At 40.7% G+C, this 25,312-nt stretch overlaps 1 protein-coding gene across 1 annotated transcript in view; it reads right to left on the bottom strand.

The window, feature by feature from the left end:
• Positions 1-24,918, bottom strand: part of LAMA3 (laminin subunit alpha 3) — a 158,538-nt gene extending 133,620 nt beyond the window's left edge. Inside the window, exons 1-2 of the mRNA XM_020785668.3 lie at positions 24,528-24,918; positions 10,526-10,678 (exon numbers count right to left, since the gene is read on the bottom strand). Coding sequence (XP_020641327.3) covers positions 10,526-10,678; positions 24,528-24,833 — 459 coding nt within the window. The 5' untranslated portion in view covers positions 24,834-24,918. The remainder of the gene's footprint in view (positions 1-10,525; positions 10,679-24,527) is intronic.
• Between the last annotated feature and the right edge of the window lie 394 nt (positions 24,919-25,312).

Here is a 25,312-nt window from a genome sequence, read left to right as displayed (position 1 = left end):
TGCAAGAAGGCAACTTAGTGTAATACTTAGATAGGTACGCTAGCTGAATGGAAAAGTATGTATTTTGAATGCAGAACTTCCCTGATTCAGTCCCTGATAACAAGAAACAGGAGGTAGGTGATATGAAACGTCCTTCTCTGCCGAAGCCTTTGGAGAGCTGCTGCCAATCTCAACAAGCAGTACTGGGACCAGCTGGACAACCAGCCAAACTCTCAGAATTCTCAGAATTCTGATGGCCATCTCTTCCACCTGGTATACATTTTTCCCAATGACCCTTTGATACATGTTGGAACTTGTTTATACAAAAGGCAGTAACATACGTATTAAGATTCTAGAGCAGCCACACTTTTGGCAAAGCTCAACTACCTGTGGAGTGGCGCCAAGTACACATTGGACTGATTCATGGAACTAAGTTTCCTGCCAACTTCATTGTTACAAAGTAACAGTGTAGTAAGAATTATTCATCCAAATCTATTCAGTTTTGCAACATTTACTTCTACTAAAGCTCGTCAAAATGCACTCAAAATTGAGCAAAAACACAGCAACCACTCATAATGAAACAGGATTCTTATACTTTCTCGCAAGGAGGTAGTTGCAGAGCAGAATTTGAATTTGACTCAAATAGGAATGTTGTTGTTTAGTCGTTTAGTCACGTCCAACTCTTCGTGACCCCATGGACGAGAGCACGCCAGGCCCGCCTGTCTTCCTCCTGTCTTGCCAAATAGGAATAGGCTCCTTGAAACAGAGGTGGGTAAAAGGTAAGTCTGAATGATTTGCAGTAGATGAGCAAGGATTGTTTTACTCCAATTATTTAAAATTAATAAACAACAAAATGATGCCCCCCATCATACTGCTTAAATGAAGAAAGCTTGAGGCAGCCAGAAATGGACTTATACATAGAAGGTCTATGAGTTCTATTCCTTTTGGATACTCAAACACATTTCTAGACTCAACATTCTTTAATACTGTACTAGATTTTCAGTCAGAGGATTTCAGAGTAACTAAGTTCTTTTTTTAGAATAGCTAAAAAGACCCCAGAAGCCTGAAGAATGCCCCAGTCTTTCTTTAAATCAGTAATGTTCAGAAGTACAAGGGAAATGATTGGTTCAGATTAGAAAACTCCAGGTGACTGCAGACCCAAGAAAGCCAAGGAAAACTCACTCAGGTCGCATCTGAACATACTCCACATTTGTGGTTTTTCATCCTTACGAGTTATTAACCTGCAAAATTGTCTGTAGCACTCACAGCATTGTGCTTCTTGAATGAAAGCCAAATGGTGCTCCAACTCCCAGAATTCTAGGAGCGACATCTTAAACAGTCTTCCAATGGCATTTAGACACCAGTTCCTGCCTTTATCTATATTGCAGTTCTTCTCAGAGCTGCCTGAGGCAGGTTGCTTAATTTTTCAGGGCCAGCCATGACTACAGGGAACATCATGTCCATGTCAAAATTTCCTTTTCAAGTCTGACCTGTAAGATTAGGGATAAGTGAGTGATAGGCAACACACAGACTGCTGCATTGCAACACAGTAGAAGAGGTAATGCAACATCCCCCAGTCTGTACAGATTGTACAAGTGATAGTTCTGGGAGGAAAGGAATTTAGTCAGGGAAAAAAAGCACGGGACAAAGTCCCTTTGGACATTACTGGGGATGGATGTGCATGGGGGAATTTTAAGGATAGGATGGGGTCCTTTATCTTTCCCTGGTGATCCGATTCTCACTGCAAATGACCTCCCAAACCTATTTCAATCCAGTTTTTTTCCCTGCTTGGAGAGAAAAAAAATGCAACGATAGGAGGAAAAAAGGGTTTGAGTTTTCCAGAATAACAGGCAACTCCATCCAAAATTTAGAAATATTAATAATCTCATAACACCTTTCTAGATACCAGTTTCCCAGAAGGAAAATGATTGCACCACACAACATGAAGATAGTACTCTTTTTTAAAACATATACATATATGTATATTCTTAGTACCATCACAAAGCCCATGTTTATTCTGTAAAATCTATAGATTATTGGTTGTTAATGTGGGCTGTGGATTACATCCACATTAACAATAGGTTTTACAGCATATTCCATACTTAACATAGTGTTGGAAAAGTGGTAAAATATTGTTACCAACACATGGGTGCTGAGGTGATGTAGATAATCACATTTTAAGTATTTTTAATACAGTAAAACAGAAATGATCGCTAAAATCCCTCTATATAATTTATACTGTGGAAAGGTGGTGAGGTCACCAATGGTGGCCAATTTTTGGTAAATAAAGACCTCCCCCCTTCGGTCCTATGGCTCCCACGGTTTTACAAAATGAAAGGGATTACAGAGAAGGCAGACAAGCCATAGGACAGAATTAGGATGTTTTTAATTACAAAAAATAATTTATTGCCAGTAACATCACCACCTTACATCTCCACCCTCCTGCAGGCTTAAGCTAAACAAGGGGATTTCAATCAATATATTCCAAAATGTCATCAGCTTGAGACCTGATAATCAATAAGCAGATATAGTACACAAAGTTAAGATAATTACATACCTAGAAGGGACTTGTCACAACATTTAATCTACCTGCCAACCATACACTTTGGCTAAGACCAAGTGCAGTATAGTGTAGACTAAGTAATTTATGCCAAAATGATCTTCAAGAGCTGTTTGCACAATCTTTTTTTGTCAGTCAGCAAAGAAGCATATCTCGCCATGTCTTTAGTAGTGCTTTTCATTGCTTAAAAAGGAGCATATTGTACCATGCCCTCAGTAGTGTTTCTACTACTCTGATAATTGGTTTTCCAAATATTAGCATAAATCTATTGGAGCCTGAATCAATCAGTGCTAATTCTGACATCCTTTTAAATATTTCAAAGTCATATCCTTCTTACACATTTTGGCACTGACAGCCTTTTAAGGTTATGGAGATGTACAGGAGTATACATGTCTTTGCATGCACTTCTGTACATTTGCAATTATTTGCCAGGGGCAATGGAAATCTAACATAATTCCACTGAAAACAAGAGGAATGTAGGTCAAGACAGAGCAGAATTTAGTGGAATAATGTTAGAATCCAGCATTTACTAATATGAAAAAGAATCAAGTCACTTAAAAGAGTTGCAGAAACTTCCCCAAAAAAAGTTTTGAAGGAAGTTCCTTAATCTTCTTTGTATAAAGATGTACTGTACAATGCGAAATTGTTATTCAACAGTCATGAAGTGTATCCAGTGTCCACAATATAAGAAAATTCCAACTTCACCTATGAATTTATGTGTCTCTCTGTGTGTGTTTAGCAAACCTTCTACCTGGACAGTCAGTAAAGTTTTTTTTTAATCACAGCTGTCACACTCTCACAACCACAATGAGAGGTTGCTGATTGTTGGATTCTGGGAGTTGTCATCTAAAAAAGGAAAACTTTTCCCAATGTGTACCTAGAAGAAAATATCTTGCCTCTAGGAACCGCATAGAGAAACATCACAGTTCTTATTTCAGAGTGACATTAGCCAGCTTCAGACATTCATTTCTGAATATATAAAGAGTTGGTGGAATTTATGAGGTTGCTTCTGCCCCCTTGATAAAACCTGATATAATTTAAAACTTATTGAATCACAAGGACTGCCTGCATTATATGTAAGATTGCTAATGTGGGAATAATAGCATTTTGAACTGTTTCAAGTTATCTATCTCTACATTTAAAGGCATTTTTATATTAAAACATTGTGGGTATGCTGATTTTTTAAAAATCATCATGTAAGCTGCCTTGGGTCCTTGAACAAGGAGAAAATCAGGATGTAAATGAATCAAACAAATCTGCCATCATGTTGGAAATCCTACATGAAACAAAAGCGGCCCCCTTCATACTTAAAACAATCATTAAATCAACCACCACATTCGCCCTGTGGGCTGAACTGTATGCGTACCAATGAACATTCACCTCTCCTTAAGGAAGGGGGCAAATACCGCTGGAGCCTGAAAGCCTGGGGGCTGGGATTTTTTAAAAAACTGAGTGCAAGGGGAAGAAAACCTGAAAGATTGTTCACCTTATGCTAATAAGAATTTTTAGGAGGAGCAAAGGGACAAAATTTGAATCTAAAACCAAAGAAAAACACAGGGTTTATGAGCTGTCTGTAGGTGAAAGTCTGTGGGCTGAAATGGTTCTTATCAAAATAGGACTTTCTTTACCATTTAACTTAGGATCAATAGTTTTGCTATCTGCTGCAGAGATCTGTTGCTTCTACTACTCTCTCCTTAAGTATCTGCAAACAGCTAGTACCAACATTTGTCATGATCATAGAAAAGGCTTAACAATACTCTTTGAAATCACTGGCTCCTGTTTCCCAGCAACTCCATACAAAATGTTTGCAGGCCTACAAGGCATTTAATCTTTTCCCTGTAAGAAAGTGAAGCTAGTCTATTTTATTCCGCACTGCTTCCTGGCACTTAAAACATTCTAAAATCTTACATTCATTGTGTAGGAAGGAAGGTAATCACAAAAAGAATAAGAGGAACAATGCATTTGAAAAGTTTTTGGTGTGGGTTTTGCAGTCCCTTTCCTCTAATTGTTCATACTTTAATGATTACTTTATAATGGAGCCCAAATATTTCAACAGCACAATAACTATTTGCGCTTGCATGAGAGAAATAAAAAGCAACCGATCTAGTTATTTGGGGAAAAAACCAAATAAATGTCCATTTAAATATTATAAGAGCAGCAAAGGCAAGCATAAGCAGGCACAGGCAGAGGCACTTCCAGTCCAGAAATCCAACTCCTTGTTCCCCTGTCACTAGTGGTCTGGGAAAATGATGCCATCCTGATGTGGGGAGGGAGTCTAGCAGCTGTGGTCCAAAAAGGGAGATTTTCCCAGATTTTAAGAAATTGTCACAGAAAAGGCAGACTCACTGAAATCACAAGTCAACTAGGATTCAACATGTCAACTAGGATTCATTCGCCCCACTGATTTCCATGGGTCTGTTTTGAGTAGGGGCCGTGGTGGCGCTGCGGGCTAAACCGCAGAAGCCTGTGTTGCAGGGTCAGAAAACCAAGCAGTCATAATATCAAATCCACGTGATGGAGTAAGCTCCTGTCGCTTGTCCCAGCTCCCGCCAACCTAGCGGTTCGAAAGCATGCAAATGCAAGTAGATAAATAGGGACCACCTCGGTGGGAAGGTAACAGCGTTCCGTGTCTAAGTCGCACTGGCCATGTGACCACAGAAGATTGTCTTCAGACAAACGCTGGCTCTATGGCTTGGAAACAGGGATGAGCACCGCCCCCTAGAGTCGAACACGACTGGACAAAAATTGTCAAGGGGAACCTTAACCTTTACCTATTTTGAGTATAATTAATCCATATCCAGCGGAATGCATTTTTTTCTGCCTTAACTAATTATGCAGGCTACACATTGCTCCCCAGCCTCCCCAGAAAGCTGGGTATTCAGTTTCCAACCTCAGAAAGATGGAGGCCGAATGAACCTCAAACCCCTACCTGGGATTATGAGCAGAGTTTTGGCTGCAGTACTGCAGATTAACCACTGCGCCACGAGACTCCCATCACATTTTGTTACCGATTTTGTTAGGCCAATTGTTCCTTGTTCCTATTATTGTTGCATTTTGTTGTGGTTTTATTAGGATGATTGTTCTCTTTATTACATTCTATAAGTAATTTCCTATCATTAGAAGAAGGGTGGTATACAAATATTTTAAATAAATGTATTATGGGGTCACGAAGAGTCGGACACGACTAAACGACAATGATTATGCTTAGATTGATTGCAATATTGTATTTCTGTACTGATTCTGTTACATTTGTTGTTACCCCTTGGTGGTTACTTTCAGGAGGGAAGGCAGAGTACAAATAAGAGAAGAGCAACAACAGTCTCCGTTCTCCAAGTGCCAAGCTTATGCACCTGAAATGTCACAATTCATTCACAGGGAGGAAGCATCAGTAAGCTCAATGAACCCCCAAAATACCCCCTGAAACTTTCAAAAGTACACCATTAAACTTTTAAAGCATTTCAGCATTCCACTGAGAGTTTTCTTAGCCTTAAGCCATTAATGGATGGGAACCCAAAACCAGCACAGTGAGGAGTGAGCATGCTGAATTGTGTAGTATAATATTGACTGACTATACGAAGTGGAAGTAGAATCAATTGACGTGACACCCAAACAGGAGAATTTCATGCTGTAACATTCTGTTGCAGGTCCCAGTTGCATATGCTGACAATAAGACTTTAATTCAGTTTTGCACTATCCACACCCAGGAAAGTATTGGGGCCCTCTCTATTAAAAACTTTAAGATTTTTTTTTCTAAACTTCAAGGAATCCTAAAGATTGTACACATGGACAAAAAAAATTATTTAAAACAAGAATTATAGAAAGGGAGAGCTACAAAAGCAGTTTGATGAAAATTGACTAGGGATGGGCACCAATTGAAAAATGAATTGCACAAACTGCAAAAACTGCAAATTCATCTATTCATATTCATACAGATCAATGCCCCTGATGAATACAAATCAATGGATTTGTAGCTTTTTTAATTTGTCAGTTTGTTGGGCTATAAAAGCCCCCCCAGCACTTTGAGATACCAAAATTGCAAATAAGCTGCCTCTGACTCTCCTCCACAATCCGTCTAAATTTGGTGAAGACTGGGTTTCATATGTCCAGATTATACACCCACAAAGAGAGCCCTCCCCAAGAAAGTTCCCCCCATGCACCTGGAGACACCAAAATCACTGAGAACGTTTCCATTACTCTCCGATAAAGAGCACTTTCCTTGGGGGACCCATTTTGGGGTGTTTAACTTGGATGTCTGAAACCCAGTCTTCACCAAACTTGGAGGGATTGTAGAGGAAAGCCAGGGGATGCTTCTCTGTTACTTTAATGTCTCTAGGTGCCTGGGAGGAACTTTCCTGGAGGGGGCATGGTGTAGGTGTATAACTCAGATGTCCAAAATCAAAACTTCACCAAACTTGCAGGCTTGTAGAGGTGAGTCATGGGATGTTACTCTGTGATTTTGGTGTCTCTAGGTGCTGGGGGGCATTTTATAAGGTTTTAAAGGCAAATATAAATTGGCAAATCAATTGATCAGAAAAGATTGTAAATTTGTAATATGTGATTTATCAACCTTGACAAATCAAAAATCAAAACAAATTACTTTACCATTTTTCTGATTTGTGCTTCTCTCTAGAATTAACCATGGTCAGTGGATTCAGTGGGCAAGAAATAATGATTGACTTGTGTAGTGACATGCAGAAAACAAGAAGGAAAGGAAACAGAACACAGTCTTAAAATAAGGCATGGCTTAAGTGGGGCTTAATGGTTTGTTGATCATTTTTTAAAATTCTGGTAAACATTTGCAGATTCCATTAAAGAAAAAGAAGATCAATGTTAACTTGATTTGATGGATAAAGCAGGATGCCACAGGGAAAGAAAAGCAACACAAGTCTCATAAGTACATGCATATGGCTGCTTCCATATGCCAGTAAATATGCCAGGCTTGTTGGTACGAGAGCTGCTACGTGCAGTGGAATTCAGCTCTTGAAGCTGCAGGAAATCCCAGAAGTAAAACATTCAAACATACTTTAAGTATTAAGTAGTTCAATTATTAAACAATTCTATCAGTGAAGGGAACAACAACGACATCACAGTTAATTTGCTGTCTGTATCCATTTAATCTGTACTATAGACTACAGTAACCACAATATTCATTTATAATTGCTTTGGGTACATGACTATAGAATAATCAAAATGAGAGGGCACAGTAAAGTCAACTCCACTTCTGTTTTTTGATTTTTCAAAATCGGCATCTCTTTTTGAAAGCTCTTTGAAAAACTTAAAGAAATCTTGAGGAAATATTTAATAATGAAGCTCATTGGCTGGATTTTTGTTTTTGATCAATGGTTTTGAAAGCATTCAACATGGATGTTGTTGCTACCTTAGCACTGGCCCTGGCATTAACTGATATTATTATAAAAACTACCCTTGCTTTATTTGTTTTTTTAAAAAGAGGAAAGTCAAAGGATAAATTACTGGATGAATGGGCCTCCTATGGATGGCAGGAGAAATACTAGTAATACAAAGTGTTGAACCTGGTACAGTACTTTAAAAAGAACAAATGATCTGTGTGTAGGTCCCTCACAGGGGTTCCATAGCAAAAGACAGAAAGCTTGTAACATTCAGAAGAATTTTTAAATTAAAAATAAAGCAAAACAAAACAATCACTATTTGGGTTATTTAAGTAAGTTGACCCTTATGGTCTCTTCCAGCTCTACAGTTCTGTGATTCTAAGTTAGAAGTGGCCTTCAAAAACTAGAACTGAGAATAAGCTAGTAGGGATGGTACTTCCAGAATTCTAAGACATCCAGATACAGAAGTTGCTTAGAATTCTTCAGGCAGACTTCTGCGGCTGGAAGAAAAGAAACTAGAAGGCAAAATAAATATCTTTCTACTGCTACCATCTGCATCACCTGTGAGTTGCCCCAGTGCAATGGCTACCTTTCCCATGGAGCAGTGGAGTGACTCCTGGGTAGCAGTCTGAATGAGGAGGCATCTCCGTCCTCTTTCCAGCTGAAGCATGTAAAGCAGACCATGGTGATAGAAAGACATCTCTTTTGACTTCAGCAAAGGTTTTCAGGAAGTGCCCCATGATATTCTGATTACCAAGCTAACTAGGTATGGGCCAGATAGAACAATTGTCAGGTAGATACAGAATTGGTTGCAGAATCTGAGTCAGAGAATGCAATAGCTCCTTCTCAAACTGCAAGGAGGTAACAAGTGGGGCACCAGAAGGCTCAGTCCTGGGCCTGGTGCTCTTCAACATTTTTATCAATGACTTGAATGATTGACTTGTGTAGTGGCATGCAGAAAACAAGAAGGAGTGATACTTATCAAATTTGCAGGTGACACAAAATTGGTTGCAATAGCTAATACCTTAGAACAGTGGTCCCCAACCTTGGGCCTCCAGATGTTCTTGGATTTCAACTCCCAGAAATCCTAGCCAGCAGAGGTGGTGGAGAAGGCTTCTGGGAGTTGTAGTCCAAAAACATCTGGAGGCCCAAGGTTGGGGACCACTGCCTTAGAAGACAGAAACAACAGTCAAAAAGATCTTGATAGGCTCGAGTACTGGGGTGAGAGCAACAGAATGAAATTTAACAGGGATAAGTGCAAAGCTCTACATCGGGGGGGGGGGGGAGGGGAACCAAACATTTACAAGAGATATTTGGCTCAGTAATACTACAGCTGAGAAGGATCTTGGAATTGTTGTAGAGTACAAGCTGAATATGAGCCAACAGTGTGATGTGGCTACAAAAACAAAAATGCTATTTTAGGCATTAATAGAAGTATACCAAATCCCGTGAACTACTAGTTCCCCTCTATTTGGCACTGGATAGGTCTCATCTTGAATACTGTGTCTTATTCTGGACACCGCAGTATAAGAATGATGCCAACAAACTGGAACAGTTCAGAGGAGGGCAACAAGGAAACCAAACCCTATGAGGAAAGACTGAAAGAACGGGCCATATCTAGCCTTGAGAAATGAAGACTGGAGAAAAATATGATAGCACTCTTCAAGCACTCTTAAAATACCTGAAAGACTGTCATACAGAAGAGGGGTAGAATCTGTCCTCAGTCACCCCAGAGTGCAAGACATATAATAATGGGCTCAAGTTACAGGAAGCCAGATTGCAGCTGAATATCAGGAAAAACTTCCTAACTGTTAGAGGAGTATGGCAATGAAACCAACTACTTCATGAGGTGATGAGGTAGTTTCCAACGCTGGAAGCTTTCAATAGAAAAATCAGACAATCATCAGATATACTTTGATTTGGATTCCTGAGGGGGGCTGGACTCAATGGCATTAGAGGTCCCTTCCAACTCCATTATTCTGTGATCCTGTGTTACAATATGAAAAATGCAACTAAGCGTATAATAAAAGGCCATGAACTTTAAAGAATTAAAAAACATTAAAAGCCTAAACAAACAAACAGAGAAGAGGTGTATCTTTTGAAAAGAGAGAGAGAGAGAAGTACAGTTTTCTCCATTAAATTTTTTTTCTCTGCATCCTGTTCAGTTACAAAAAGGTTGCCGGAACAGAAAGTACTTTGCCTGCCAAATGTTTTGAGGCATTCAAAAGCAATCAGTGCCCTGGGGTGGCAGTTTTTAATAAACAGTTCTTCCTCCCAGATGTAGAGTCCAGATAAACTTTTGCAGATGGTTTATTCCTGTTCTGAAATGTAAGGTAATAAAAAAAAGAGTAGTATCCTAACCTTAAGCTATTTTAATATTTAGCCAATGAACACAAAATATCACAATGCAGTTTTTGGTACATAATTCAATCAACATTTGTCAAAAAGGCATATTTATCTATTACTAAATAGTTTTTCTTCTTGTGATGTGTATACTGCCCTTATGCACCATTTACATGGAAAGTCTCAACATGAAACAGCTGGCATCTCACTTTGAGCCACTATACTGACTGCAGATAAAGAATACTGACAATAACATAATAGTCAGTAGTATAATTTAAAAACTACTTGAACTTACCTGTCCCAGATCTAGAGTAACATCAACTTCATCATACTTCAAACCTAAAGAGAGGGAAGGACTTTGCCACCAGCGTTCTGTCCCATCTATAGCATTATTTATTGGATGAGCTTTGTTGGGATCAGCAGCGTTACAATAGTCACAAAACTGACCCTGAAAGAAATGAGAACAAATACATATAATATTTAATACTTAATTTTATGGCTATGAACTTGACCATTAACAGTTTGGTGTTAAGTTGCTGCAGAAAGATCTATGAATTTAATTCCATTTCCTCTGCCTGTTTCCTCTGGGATAGTTCAGAGACAAGCAATACAACAGTTCTGGAATAAAAAGTGACTGTGTCTGTTTCCATACCAAGACTCTATTCTGCAAAAACCTGGAAGAGGCATTAAAACGGTGATTCTGAGTGGTATTATCATCTTCTTCCTTCTCTCCTAGAATGAGGCAGCTCAAGAAAATGATGTTCGATTGCATCCACACTCATCTCCAAGATTCTTTAGCCAATAGGTTCTTCTCCCTGCCCTTTTCCCCCCATTTATTTATTATGTAATAATTTGTACTTTCCATTTTTCATTATATTATTGAAGGATTATAGCCTTCTGCATTTTATGTCCTATGATTTCTTGGTCTTCATTTACTTACATTAGTATTTTTTTTCACAGGTGGCACTATTTTTGTTGTTCTTTAGTCGTTAAGTCGTGTCTGACTCTTCGTGACCCCATGGACCAGAGCACGCCAGGCCCTCCTGTCTTCCACTGCCTCCCTGAGTCTGGTCAAATTCATGTTGGTAGTCTTCTCTTCTCATGAGATGGCCAAAATATTGGAGCCTCAGCTTCAGGATACTGCTATGTTTTATTTGTTTGTCTGTCTGTCTGTCTGTTTGTCTCTCTGGTTGGTTTAAAATATTTTAGCCTGCCTTTCTCCTTAAAAAGGACGCATTTAGCTACCAGAACTCTTCTCTGTGGCCTAAAAACTATTATCATGTTTACTCACATATTATTAAGCAAACCAATTAAGACAAACAAACAAATAAACTTATAGTGCTCCCCAATATGGATCAAAAGCCCAGTAAAGGACCATTAATAATGAAACATCAACCTAAGCTGAACAGGAAGCAATAAAAAGTTAAAACTTCCTTTAAAGTCGTATACCACATAAAGAATAAAGGATGCAAGGGAACTGCCCAGACAGGGGAATTTGATGCTGATTGGTTCACACTGAAAAGGTTCTTATCTTCAGTGCAACCTATTTTACCTCTCATGTAAGTAATCCTCCTGTTCATACTAGAGATGTTTTGTTACCATGAGAAGGATCCACACAAGTCTTTGGATTGCTGGTTTACTCCTGAGCAGGGTTTACCTGCAGGCAAGGTTTACCTTGTATACCCATGAGGGAGATTTACCCAGTTTATCTGCATGTAAGTTTACTCAGTTTACTCATGAGTACGGATGCGGCAGCAACAGCCGCCAAGGATAGCAGTGGCATGAGGAGAAAATAGTGGGATCAAGGTTGGAGATATGGAAGGGAGATTACCCACCCTTTTCCCACCTTTCTCCTCAGCCAGGGCTGTGCTGCCTTGTGAGGGTGTAGCCCATGCAGTTGACTAACCCCCTTCCTTGCCATTTCTTGTGACTGTCATTCAGCAGGTCTGGTGATTTTTAGAATGAAATGCATCAACATGCCATAGTATTACAATTGCACCACATCAGTTAAGCAATTAAAAAAAGATTACAAAATAGAGGAGTGGGTTTCTCCATCGCCCCTTCTACTGTCACAACCCACCTAACATGTCACAGTGTTATCACCACAGATAGCACCATCCACAGGTCCATTTATGTGTGAATTAGCCATCTGCACAGGGTACACAACAGATAAATAGAAGTCTGTGTATACCCTTCCCCAGAAAAGAAGCCCTAGTGTTGTGTCAGAAAGGTGTGTTACAACTCAGGATGGGTCAATATAAGTAGAAAAATGTGTGGATGCTGTAATTTAGTTTGAAACAAACTGTACCAGTAGTGATCCAAATACCGATCTATATATATATATATATATATATATATATATATATATATATATATATATATATATATATATATATATATATATATATATATATATATATATATATATATATATATATATATATATATATATATATATATATATATATATATATATATATATATATATATATATATATATATATATATATATATATATATATATATATATATATATATATATATATATATATATATATATATATATATATGTCTTGACAGGCCCAAAGTTTCCTTACCTCTTTATCAAAAGCTTAGAAGATGCTATTGTTTTATGAGACATATAGATGGATATTCTCTCTCTCTCTCTCTCTCTCTCTCTCTCTCTCTCTCTCTCTCTCTCTCTGTGTGTGTGTGTGTGTGTGTGTGTGTGTGTGTGTGTGTGTGTGTGTGTGTGTGTGTGTGTGTGTGTGTGTGTGTGTGTGTGAGAGAGAGAGAGAGAGAGAGAGAGAGAGAGAGAGAGAGAGAGAGAAGCGGAATTTGGTGGTAAATGGGTGGGGAGGGGGAGGAACAGTGAGATGGATGGGTGATGAGTTTTAGCTTCTCTGTTCCTACTCACCGGCTCAAGATTAGGATTCAGGAGAGGTGTTTTTAAGTTAACTAGGTCACTTTGAGTTCTGAAGACAATGTTTAATAATCTTTCTAACATGTACGTCAAAGAGTTCTTCTGGAATAGCAAGCATTTCAGTTATTTAAAGTACATTCCACAAAAGCTGCCAACAAAGATAGTGGCAAAAGAAAAATAAATTGTTGGATAAAGCCTTCCTCTCTGCTTCTTCTCGGCACCATCTGCAGAAAGGCATTCCCTTTTGCCGTCTATCTGGGACATGTTTCAGGAGATTGGGAACATTGTCAAGATTTGGACTGGAATTCAGCAAAATAGCTCTGCACATATTCATAAACTCAATACAAGGGGAGAAAATCCCCTTGTCACAAACACTGGAAGCCAGATTTAGGCTGAATATCAGGAAAAAAAAAACAACTTAACTGTTAGAGCAGTACAACAATGGAACCAATTACCTTGAGAGGTGGTAAGCGCTCCAGTGCTGGCGGCATTCAAGAGAAAAGTGGACAGCCATCTGTCAGGTCTGCTTTGATATAGATTCCTGCCTTGAGCAGGGGATTGGACCCTTCCAACTCAGTTATTCTATGATTATCATCTGTCAGATGTGGGAGCACTCTCCTCAAGATTGCTAAGCCGTTATGTGTTCTTCAGTGCAGAGCACACTCTCCTGGCACAGTGACAGTGGCTCCTGATGGGGAGGGGTGACTCACTCATTCTGCCTATTTTCCCTTAGAGTTACAGCATAAGATCAAAGGCTTTCTCCGGCCAATCCTAAGTGGCCATTAGGTAACTAGTGTCCTATCTGAATCCTTTCAGCAATCTATAAGCTTGATAAGGTTAATAAAAGGGAGTTTTCTGGGCCTCCACTTAGGGACTCTGCTGGCAGACATCTGTGTGGACTCTCCTCATTAAGTTCTCTCTAAAGTTAATTGCTTTCTCTTTGTTCTGTGATCACCTAAACCATTAGCCTTTTTGTTTTGTGATCACTACATCTGGCGCCCAACATGAGGCACTCAAACAGGCAAATCAACCAAACAGGCTCAGAAAATAAGCTATCAGAGGCTTCAAACAGACTTTTGAAAGGGAAATCAACATTGCCTGAGGTATAGACAATCAACACTGCTTGCTTTCGCCCGGCAAGGGTTTCCGGATGATCCCTGGTGAGCATTCAGTTTACACAAACATGATGAGGAATGTCCTTTCAGGACAGACATATGCAGGAGTTAATTTATCTCCTGTGCAGAGAAGATTATCATTACGTATATGGTCAAGTAGTGGAAGATTTATTGAAACAAATACATATTTATTGCCCTTTTTATAAGGAAGGAGAAAGCTATAAGCTTTCAGATTGGGACAAAATTGGAGATGAGCTTCACAAGAAATGTGGGGTTTCTAATAAAATTCTCAACACATGGCATCTTTGTAGGAATGCGATTTCAAAGCTCACAAACCCTCTGTTAAATCAGTCTCTAGATAATCTCTCAACAAACCCCCAAATTCTCCCCCTCCAGATCCCCTGATCACCATGAAAATAGAAGCAATCTCCCTTCCAATGCAGCCTCCATCTCTGTCTACATCTCTGTCGCTACAGTCCCTTTTTCTCCCTCCCCTCTCCCCCTTCTCCCCCTTCACTCTCTCCTGGCCCAGCAATGCAGCAAATGCTATCTACTGTTATGGCTAAAAGCAATTCACAGAACCTTGCAGATGCCCTCCCACTGATGTCTGTTTGTTCTGTGGTTCATAACAACCAAGGACACAATGTTTATGAGAATTCAAGTGAGGGGAACTCAGTAAATAGTACCCCAGTTCAAGAAATCCATCCTGTGACTGTTAAAAGTACTAGTCAGAAAATGGAGGCGGGGCTTTGTTGCGGTGCTGCCAGCAACTCCAGAGAGGAGCTCTCTCTGGAAAAGCTGGAACCCTCCGGTCCAGGATCCTCTTTTTGAAATGGGGATCAAAGGAGAGTCTAGAAGAAGTCTCTCTGAAGCAGATGGTGAGCAGCAGAAGGAGAAGAAAGGGAGGCAGACCCGGACTTTTTTCTTCTGAAGAAATCACCGTGCACAGACCGGAGCGGGCGCCATTTTTTGGCACTGAGCCGCGAGGAACCCTTTACCGGGGGAGAGGAGAGCAATCAATATAAACTAAAAATATATAACAAGTAAGTAAGCCGAAGCCTCTGATTTATGAAACAGCCTCATTAAGCTGAAATAAGAATGAAATTATTTGGCAGAAAGAATAAATGCAGCGGCAGGTTTATCTTATCAGTCTGACTCAAAAGCGAAACTAAGCTTCTCCAAGTGAACTATTAAAACGCCAGGCTGATTCTAAAGCCGAGAGTCTGAGATGGAAAAATAAATCTTATGTTTCTGGAGAAGAATCCCAGACAGCAACACCGTCTGACTGGATTTAAGAGACTTCGGTGGATGCAGCGTGGTTGGGATACGCTATTCTTTGCCTTCTCTGGACTTTGTGAACTATAAATAATAGAATCTGGTGGTTGGAGCTGACGTGGCCGACTGGACTAAGGAGCATTAAGGGGTTAATGAAGATCACAAGACGAGCTCCAAGGACAATCTACTGGACAGTTTGAGACTCTGTGACTGTTGTTTTGTTTGTGACCACGTGTGAGTCTAAAAATAGAAGCTTGCTGAACTCAGGAGAAGAAGAAATAACTGCGTCACGGTTCTAATTGATATTGTATTTGCTGGGCTAAAAGTTGATTTTTATACTACAATATCTGGACAAAGATTGGAGGGAGATCTAAGGGGAGGTTTATGATGAGGGGTTTGAATTGTTGATAAAATTGTGGAAACTGGAAGGATTTCTAGGGGGTGATTATTGTGGTATTTAAACAAACCCCAAAGCCTGAGATGGACCCCAAAAATTCAAAAGAACAAATGGAGGCTTGGTCTGTTCAATCCCAAAGTTCTGGAATAGTGGTGCAAGAAATAGAAAAGGAATGGCAGATTAATATACAAAGGCTAATATTAACAGGGTTCCAGCGAGTGAATGCAGGTCTTAGCAAAATAGAAAATTTGATGAAAGGGACGAAAGAGGGGACAGTAGATGCCAAACAAAACTTAAATGAAGTTGTACAGACTTTAGAATCGTCTGTATTAGACATGACACCAGGTAATATGAATGCAGTAGAGAGTTATCCAGTGACCCATGCAGCTTCCAAAATTAAAAAGCACTATGACAAAAATCTTAAGGAGGCAGAGATACTGAAACCAGATAATTTTATGGTGAAAATATGGGAAGTGAAAAAAATGGATATTCTGTCAGATGGGCTGAAAGACTGTTCAATTCAAAAAGAAACGGAAAGATGGGATGTATTGTATAAATGGCAGCAGCTACCAGACAATCTTGGAATAACATAGAATAAAATTAAAATTAAATGATAAGATAAAAGCAGGAGGGTAATCAAACTGTGAAAAAGCAAAAAGTTGATATGTATTAGTAATATGAATTGATTGGATGATGTTATACTTTATGCTCTCCTATCCCCCAAAAACTATTTTTCCTTTCCTATCCCCTCTTTCTTTCTGTACCCTCTATCCTTGTTTCTAAATAAAATAAAATTATTTAAAAAAAAAAAAGTACTAGTCAGAAAATGATCACAGCTCAAGCGGTTTACTATCAATTCCCTCCCCCTATCTACAAAGTCAAAACAGCACATCATGAACCACTGCATGAACACTGTAGGTCTTATTCTAAAGAAAGACTGGCCAAAAAGTTATGCCACCCAGCCAGTACATGACATTTGGGGAGCTGACAAGTGCATTCAACCTATGGGCGTTTTAAAATGTGGCTTGCCTAATCCAATTTTGATTCCACAACATCTGAGTTGATGACAGTGGATGTCAAGGACTGTTTCTTCACCATTCCTTTAGCACCACAAGACAGGAAAAAATTGCTTTTACAGTCCCTGTGTACAACAATTCCCATTCTACTCAAAGATACTGTACCAGTGCAAAGTCTTGCCACAGGAAATGTTGAATTCTCCTACTTTATGTCAGCATTTTGTGGATCTAGCTTTATATCAATTTCATCTAAAGCATCCTGAATTGCTTGTATATCATTACATGGATGGCATTTTGGTGGCAGGGCAAGCCCTCTCCACTACTGTCTATTTTTCTCTGGCTAACTGCTTAGAGAAAAAAGGCCTTCACATAGCTCCAGAGAGGGTACAAACAACACCTCCATCTTCATATCTGGGACACAAACTGCTGGAAACTACATTTACCAGAACTACAGACTCCATCATAATTTACATTGCTGCAGTTGCAACAGTTCCTTGGGCACTTAAAGTGGACTCGTCCATTTTTGTGTCTTTCCATACATGAATTACTGCTGACTCCATGCAAATCATAAAGGGTATAAAACATACCATACACCAAATTAATGCAGCGTTGCGATGTACCATGGTACATTGCATTATTTTTTATCCCCTGCAGCTGGTTGTCTTAAACAACCCCCAGTTGCCTCACAGGTTGGGATCTTCTGTGTTGTTCCTTACCTATTTCCAAGGTTTATTCATTGACTAATCACATTGCTTTTTCAGACTGTGTTGCTGACATGCGTTTTAACCCTTTTCTACTTTAAAAAAACCTTCTTGCTGATAAATCACCACCCTTTTTTGCAGCTCACAATCCATTTCATACTGGATTCCAGGATGCTATCTCAGAAGGAAATCATCATGCAGACTCTGCTTTGTATTCTGTTTTATCTAATCCTATTGACAGTCATTCCTTTTTTCACCAGAGTGCTAAACAACTCCATAAACAATTTTCTATTCCTGGTTCTCAAGCTTGAGACATTGTTTCCTCCTACTCCATGTCTCCCATTTCTTTTCCTTTTGATGCTGTTAACCCACAAGGAACAGAGGCCAACCAACTTTGGCAAATGGATATCACTCATGTTCCTCCCTTTTCTCCACTTTATTTCCTTTTACACACTGTTGTGGAGAGAGCACATCGCTCTTTTTAATTCCTCCTAGCAAAACAAAACAAAAATGGAGGAACCAAACTCTGGGATATTCCAGATGTCGTGTCAATAGCATTGTTCACGCTAAATCATTTAACTGTCTCTGCAGGTCAACACAAGCTGTCGCCAGTAGAGGAACGCTTTGGTAAGGAAATTCCTATGGAATGGGTCGCTGGTGATTTATAAGCAACCTTCTGACCCTCAGTGGAAGGGTCCAGCCCCTTTACTAACATGGGGCCGAGGCTGTGCTGCTATGCTTTCTCCCACAGGTCCTTTGTGGATCCCAGCTCGGTGTGTGAGGCCTTATCCTGGAAAGAATGAGCTGACATCGCAACCTGCAGAACCCCATTCCAGAATTGCCTCCAGTGATGACTCTAACCCTAACCCTAAATCAGATGACTGTGTGTCATCGGAAATGCCTGACCAGACCTGAAAGCACTCAGCCTAAAGTTACCTGAGGGATGATAAAGACGGTGAACGCTGATGCAAAAGAACTCTAAATCAGCAGCACATCCCACAGACTTTTGAAACCTTTCTAGCAGCTCTTACCTCTCAGCTGAATGCTAACTCCCTGACACTGTTAGGTTTTCAGTTATGCAATTAGGCTCTTCATACTCCTGTATTTTGCAGTTGTTTATTCAAAGCATACCAACCTTTTTTTCCATAATAACCACCTGTTGCAAAGCTTCGCCTTCTGGCTTTCACTGAAAAGATTTATATGTACTTAGCAAAATATATGAAAGAATATATGCCTTCCTTTAATAGAAAAGAGAAAGGGGGAATGTGTCCACTCTCCTCATTAACTTCTCTCTAAAGTTAATTGCTTTCTCTTTGTTCTGTGATCACCTAAACCATTAACCTTTTCATTTCGTGATCACTACAGTCAGATATTGGGGTGAAAAGCTCACATATACTCTTATGGCATCCTTCTCAAAACTATACCCTCTGCATATTTTGTACTTTAATTACCAAAAAATCCCATCAAGCATTGAAATGGATAGGAATCCTTGGACCTGCATCTGAATAACACCAGGTTTGGAACGGCTGCCTTAGCAAATATTTCTGGATCTCCTTCAACAGGACCATTGAAGATGGTCCCTCCACTTTATCCTCTGTCTGCAACTCTTGAGCAGCTGAAGAGAGAAAGTGGTGTGGATACACAAGTGTGTATGACCAGGAACGAAGGAAGGGAGGAAGAGAGAGTGAAAAAGAACTAGAAAGAGCAAAACAGTGAGTACAATCTGTGGTTTGAATGAGAGAGAAGCAGAGACAGAAAAGAGTGCTGAGAGTTGACTGCAAGTACCTTATATGTGCAAGGACATCCTCAAGAAATATAACATGAAGTAGCAAGTTGACTGTCTTGTATATTTTTTGAATAAAGCAGGTATAACAAAAACACCTCAATTAAGTCTTCAGTGTTCTGACTCACCACCCCAGAAATTGTCACATATTGAAGTGGGGACCATACAACTTTATAACTGAAGAAGCATTCAGAGCAAGGATGGGAAAGCTGCAGCCCTTCTATATTTATGATTAAGCACAAATTCTCTAGGAAAAGGAATTATCTGGCAAAAAAGTAGAGTAAAGACCAGACTGGTTCAGGAAAAAATTCTGTACCACCAAGCATGTCATGTTCATGCGATTTATGTACTTCTACACACAATAAATCTGCCATCAAGAGATGCTACCTGAATCTTTTTTAATGTATTGCTGTTAAACTGACAAGAAATGTAAGCTAAAACATCCCACAGGGAAAGCATGTACTCTACCACTGACCTACAGTCCCGCTGTCTTTCATTTCAATGTGTCGTTGGTTTGTCAAACGTTGAATTTACACATGGTTGAGCGCACTTCCTTATCACTCACTACACTCATCCCTCTCCAGTAGGACCTTACAGTTCTATATAGTTCTAGACAGACACACATGCCACCAAATTCAGGATGTGACCCTTCTGCGATTTACCCCACCATTTGTGCTGGCATGGTTACATTCTATGTATTTTTCCATCGACTACTGGATGTACAGGTAACAATGAGTAAGCCTGGTCTTTTTTCATGGACATTCATTGCCTTTTGTTCAGCCACCAATTATTTTTTGTTGAGTCTGTGAGGTTTGTTTGTTTGTTTGTTTGTTGTTGTTGTTGTTGTTGTTGTTGTTGTTGTTGTTGTTGTTATTATTATTATTATTATTATTAAGTGACTTGGCTCACGTCATGTCCCCACCCCACTGTCCCAGTTTCTGGCATGGGTGGGTAGCCTATATGAATCCAAAAACACAGCAGTAGCTATGCATGGAATTTCCAGATATTTTGGACTACAGCCCTGAGAATTTACCAGGAATTCCTCCAATCAGAATTCACTGGGCTTCAGCCCCAAAATTAAAGTCATCACAGAAGTTTTCAATTAAGCACAGGTAGGGAAGGAAGTTCCATTAACCATTTTCTGCCTATGAAAAAGGGAAGAAATGGGTGGGGGGCATGGCTAAGTTTCATGATAGCTACAAAGGAATAGGGGATTGGTAGTTTTTTGAGATGCATCCTGAAGAGAGTCTAACTGCCCAAGAGACTAATAATCTCTTGCAACTCCCAGAGAACTAAAGTCTTCAATTATCGAGAATCTCCCTCTGCTAGCGACATCATAAACTTAAGCATAACTTACACAACAAGATTTTAATTACCATCATTAAAAAGCATTTTAAATTAACCAGAAACTTTAAGCTACTGCTCTTGTTCTTTATTATTGTTTTATGATTAATTAAAATATGCTTATTTCTCCCTTCAGTTTTCTTATTCATACAGTGAATTTATACATACAGTGTACCTGTTTAAACCTCCTACTTAAGTATTTTAATACATAGTATACATTTTTGTATGCAGGTCTAACTGCAAAAATTATCTTCTCTAACTTAGTTCATTTCTATTCAAGAGCAGGAACAGTCTGATAATATGTACTCTGTCCTGTTATCACATTTTCCAGGGTTGAATTCACCATCCTTTTGAAATAATTTGGCACTCTGTTGAACCAAAACGATGACCAGTAAGCTACAGAAATATTCCTGCTATGTGTCTCAATGAGCCTTTGTTTGAAATGTTGCAGAATTCACATTTGCGCAAATATTGTAAGCAGACCAGCATGTCATCTCGTGCCACGGCAGATCTATCAGTAATCCTCCAGGAACTTTGATTAGGCATAAATTACAGCTGACCTCTCACCCACTAAAAAAACTGTTCTCCATAGTTCTCCTAATTCTCATATATAGAAGCAAAACAGAGCATGAGAATGAAGCCAAAGGTACTATTTCTGTGATACTGTGTCCTTTAAATTATTTAATTTATAAATTCACAAGTAAAAATACACAATATCACAGAAATAGTACCTTTGACTTCGTCCACATGCTCTGCTTTGCTTCGCTGTCCCTTATGAAAATATGGTTTTACACATGAGCTTCAGAAAGTTACAGGTTTGGAGAATTTTACTAGCCCAGAAAAGCTAAGGAGCTGCATTTAAGCTCTGCATACATATGAAAGTATTTTCTCTCCTCTTATGTCCCACCTGGCTTCTGTGTTAGGTGCACAGAAAAAGCAGACATCTCATCCACCTTCCTTCAGCCTGCTCATTCCTTTACACAGAATTCCATGTGTTTGCCTGCAGGCAATCTCTAGCTGCCAAGGAGAACTAGTATGGTGGTTAAATCCATGACTGTTGTAAGAATTTTAAAATCTTCTTACAAGACAATCTTTTCCATATCTACTCAAAAGCAAGTCCTACTAAGTTCAAGTTGGCTTATTTCTAAGAGAACTGGGTATGCCACTACAGTGTTTATGTTAGAACATGAATGTTTCTGTAGCTACAAATCTCTCTCCTCCCTCTTAACAACACCAGCACTAATCTATAGTACACTTCCAATAAACAAATATACTAAAGCCATTGTCTTAATTATTTTCATCAGGCAGTAGTCTAAAAGTAGCACCAGTCCTCAGTATGTACTGCACCTGGATGGGAGCAAATCCATACATGACAAACAGGTTGATTCATAATTCTCCTGGCAACCAATCCTCAGAATACTTACACAGACCCTTCTAAGATACATAAAGGGCTAATGATGCACCTCAGAATGGATCTTTTTTCATAGAATGGACTTGTCTTCTCTTTCCAGACAGACAAGATTCTACAAGTTATTGCCAAAACACCTGGGGGCGTGTGTTTTCTTTAACCCAGCCCTGAATTTTTTTTTTTGCAGTAGCTATAGTTGAATGATATGCACAGATAAAAACTTTAACAAATTGGAAGGTTTAGCTTTTCCGTTCCCCTAAGACACCAAACATATTCTTTTATTTGATTTATGTCTTCCACTCCATAAGATCAGCAACAGAGCAAAAAGCTACCTAAGTTAAATGACAGATTATGGTGATTTAAAAAGTGGTACTTGTAAAACCTAGTCTGTACATAAACACTCTGACTTGTCATCAGTTTTTGAAGATCATGCTGCACCACTGCTACACCACATCTCATCCTTTTCAAACAGGGAGTCCTCCAGGTGTGTATACCTCCCCATCATCCACAATCAACAAAGAGGTTGAGGACAAGAATAGTTAACTGCATCCCTTCCACATGGAAGAAAACGAACAGGATGGGAATTTTTTCTGTAAACTATGCCACCCATTTCCCCCACTTCACTAAGGGAAACATAAAACCTCTAGGTATTAAAAAAAAGCTATTCTTCTATCATCTGCTTTTCATTATATTAGCTGGCAACTGGCCCAGTGACCAACATTCTGACAGCACAGAGGAAGCACAGAAATGGATTGCATTTATTGGAGGGCTCACCTGGGTTTCAACAACATACTGGTGTACAGAGTGGTCTGTACAAAAGGCCAAGCACTAGCTATGACAAGGGGGTGTTATCCATTTATTCATTCTCTGTCTATACCTTTGTGCCAGTACACACTTGTTTCCCCTTGCTTAAATGGCTGGCCTTGCATCTCTCCTATGCAATGGTTTAGTTCATTCTACTACACACTGGCTCTCTACTAAGGATCACCACTGGCAACCACTTTGGTCAGATTTCAGGCTGCAGAATCTACTTCATGTTTTACTAGAACCTGAAGGTCCATCAACTGCAGCCAGACACAAAATGGTGCCTCAGGAGGCCCTGTGAGCCATGAAGTGCAATAATCCATCTTTACATATAAATATCTACACCTGAAGGGTGGACAGGTGGAGGTAATGGATTCTAAAATTAATCTGTTAGACACTTGGAGTGGTTGGAGACACTCTCAGATGTATTGCAAACCAGCAGAGGGAAGGAAACAAGGGTAATTTAATCTAGATGAATACCCTTCCGTATTTAAACTTGTCAATAGTGTGGGCTATAGGATAAACAATGAACCTTTCTGTGCCATTTTCCTTCCTCCCCATCAGTGATGCAGCCTTGCCAAATTGCGCAATTCATTCTGAACTGCAACAGCCTCGCACAGCAAAGGGACATATTTTAAAGCTGATTGGTGGGAAAACATTTTGAAAGTTAGTGTCCAAGCCACCTGTGAAATGGGGTGGTGGTGTCCTTTTTATTAAAAAAAAACCCCTAGTTCACTAGCAGGCAGTGCATTTCCCCAGTACAAAGCAATGTTCCTCTTTTAGCTCAGCAACCAGGCCAAGCAACCAAGTTATCCAACAATAACTGTGGACCATCCTGCCAACCTCCCGTCTCCAGGTGGTTTCTGTGCCTTTAAACGGGTGCAGAACATTGAGTTTAACTGATGCCACCTTTCACCACAATGAAGATCTGAGGTGAAAGCTGCACTTATAGATGTTCTGTCTGGCTCTTAAGATCTCTGTTAACGCTGCCCAGAAATTCAAGTTGGCAACAACAGTCCGTTCCTGTTCCATCTATATCTGCTTCTGGTTCACAAGAGCCACATATGCGTATATTCTGCAACAAGAAGTCATCCCCTTCATATCTCATTGTCCTTAATGGATGGTGTTTACGCGTACATGAAAACATCATCCATTACGGACAATGAGACAAGAGGAGGAGAACTCGTTATTATTGAATACATACAGCACTTCAAGGCGAGACAATCTCCTCTACCTGCTATGGTCCTTTATAGGCGCTAACTAATATATCGCGCAAACTGTCGGTGGCCACCCCAGTTTGGAGAGGGCAGCTCGGCCCTTTCAGTGAGTTTAACGCGGATTACACCGGGGCAATATGACTGTAGCCTTCCTAGCTGAAGAAAATAAAGGAGAAGCCGAGTACCTGACCATCAGCATCCCTATCTCCCCCTGGGCAAGAGACCCACCCACCGCCTCTGGGGCCCGTGTCTCCCGAGTCCAGGCTCATCATCCCCTCCCCTCCCCGTCCGAGGGTCAGTCAGGGCTCTCTCACCTGGATGGCCTGCCCCACGGGGAAAGCCGCGGGTCCCCCCACCAGCTTGCAGAAAAGCTCCAGGCGGGCTCTGCCGCTTTCGTCCTGGCCGCAGGTGGCGGTCGCCCAAATCTTGGCCGTCTCCGCCAGGTTGAAGTGGGGCGGCTGGAGGCTGAGCCCCGGCGCCTCGGCGGCATCTTCGGAGGAAGCCGCCTGAGCCCCCGCGGGGCAGCAGCGGAGCCAGAGCGCCAGGACGAGCCCGGCGATCGTGGTCCCCGGCGGCTTCCCGGCAGCCAAGCGGGATCCCGGGACCCGGCTCCTCGCCATCCTCGCCCGGCTGCCCTCCGGCAGGCACCGGCCGACCACTCGGCGTGTTTCTGCGCGAGAAGGGAGGGCAAGGCGGGGATCGGCCGGCCGGCCTCCCTCCGCTCCTGCGCGCCTTTGTTTTCCGCCGCTCGGCCCGAAGGGCGCAGGAGAAGAAAGCAGAGGAGGAGGAGGCGGCGGTGGCGGAGGAGACACCCCCTGCTGCCCGGCCGCCAACTTCGCAGGATCCAGGACGAGGGCGCCAGGAGGCTCTCGATCCTCCTCGGGCGCCGAGGGGAGGGCTTTCCTCCAAGAGAGCTCAGCAGCCGAGAAAATAACCTGCCGGCTCGCTTGATAAGAGCCACGTCTGGACCGGGAAGCGGGTCGGGGGTAACGCTTGGTACGTTGGCATCGCCAGCCCCCCACCAATGGTCGAGGAAGGCTGGGGGTAACGTTCCGGTGCTTGCCTGCCCCGGATTAAAGGAGCGGGCTGTAAACCGGTT

Source organism: Pogona vitticeps, chromosome 4, assembly GCF_051106095.1.
Source record: "Pogona vitticeps strain Pit_001003342236 chromosome 4, PviZW2.1, whole genome shotgun sequence".
Classification (NCBI taxonomy): Eukaryota; Metazoa; Chordata; class Lepidosauria; order Squamata; family Agamidae; genus Pogona; species Pogona vitticeps.
Note: the sequence above shows the minus strand (reverse complement) of the source record. Positions and strands in the feature narration are given on the sequence as shown.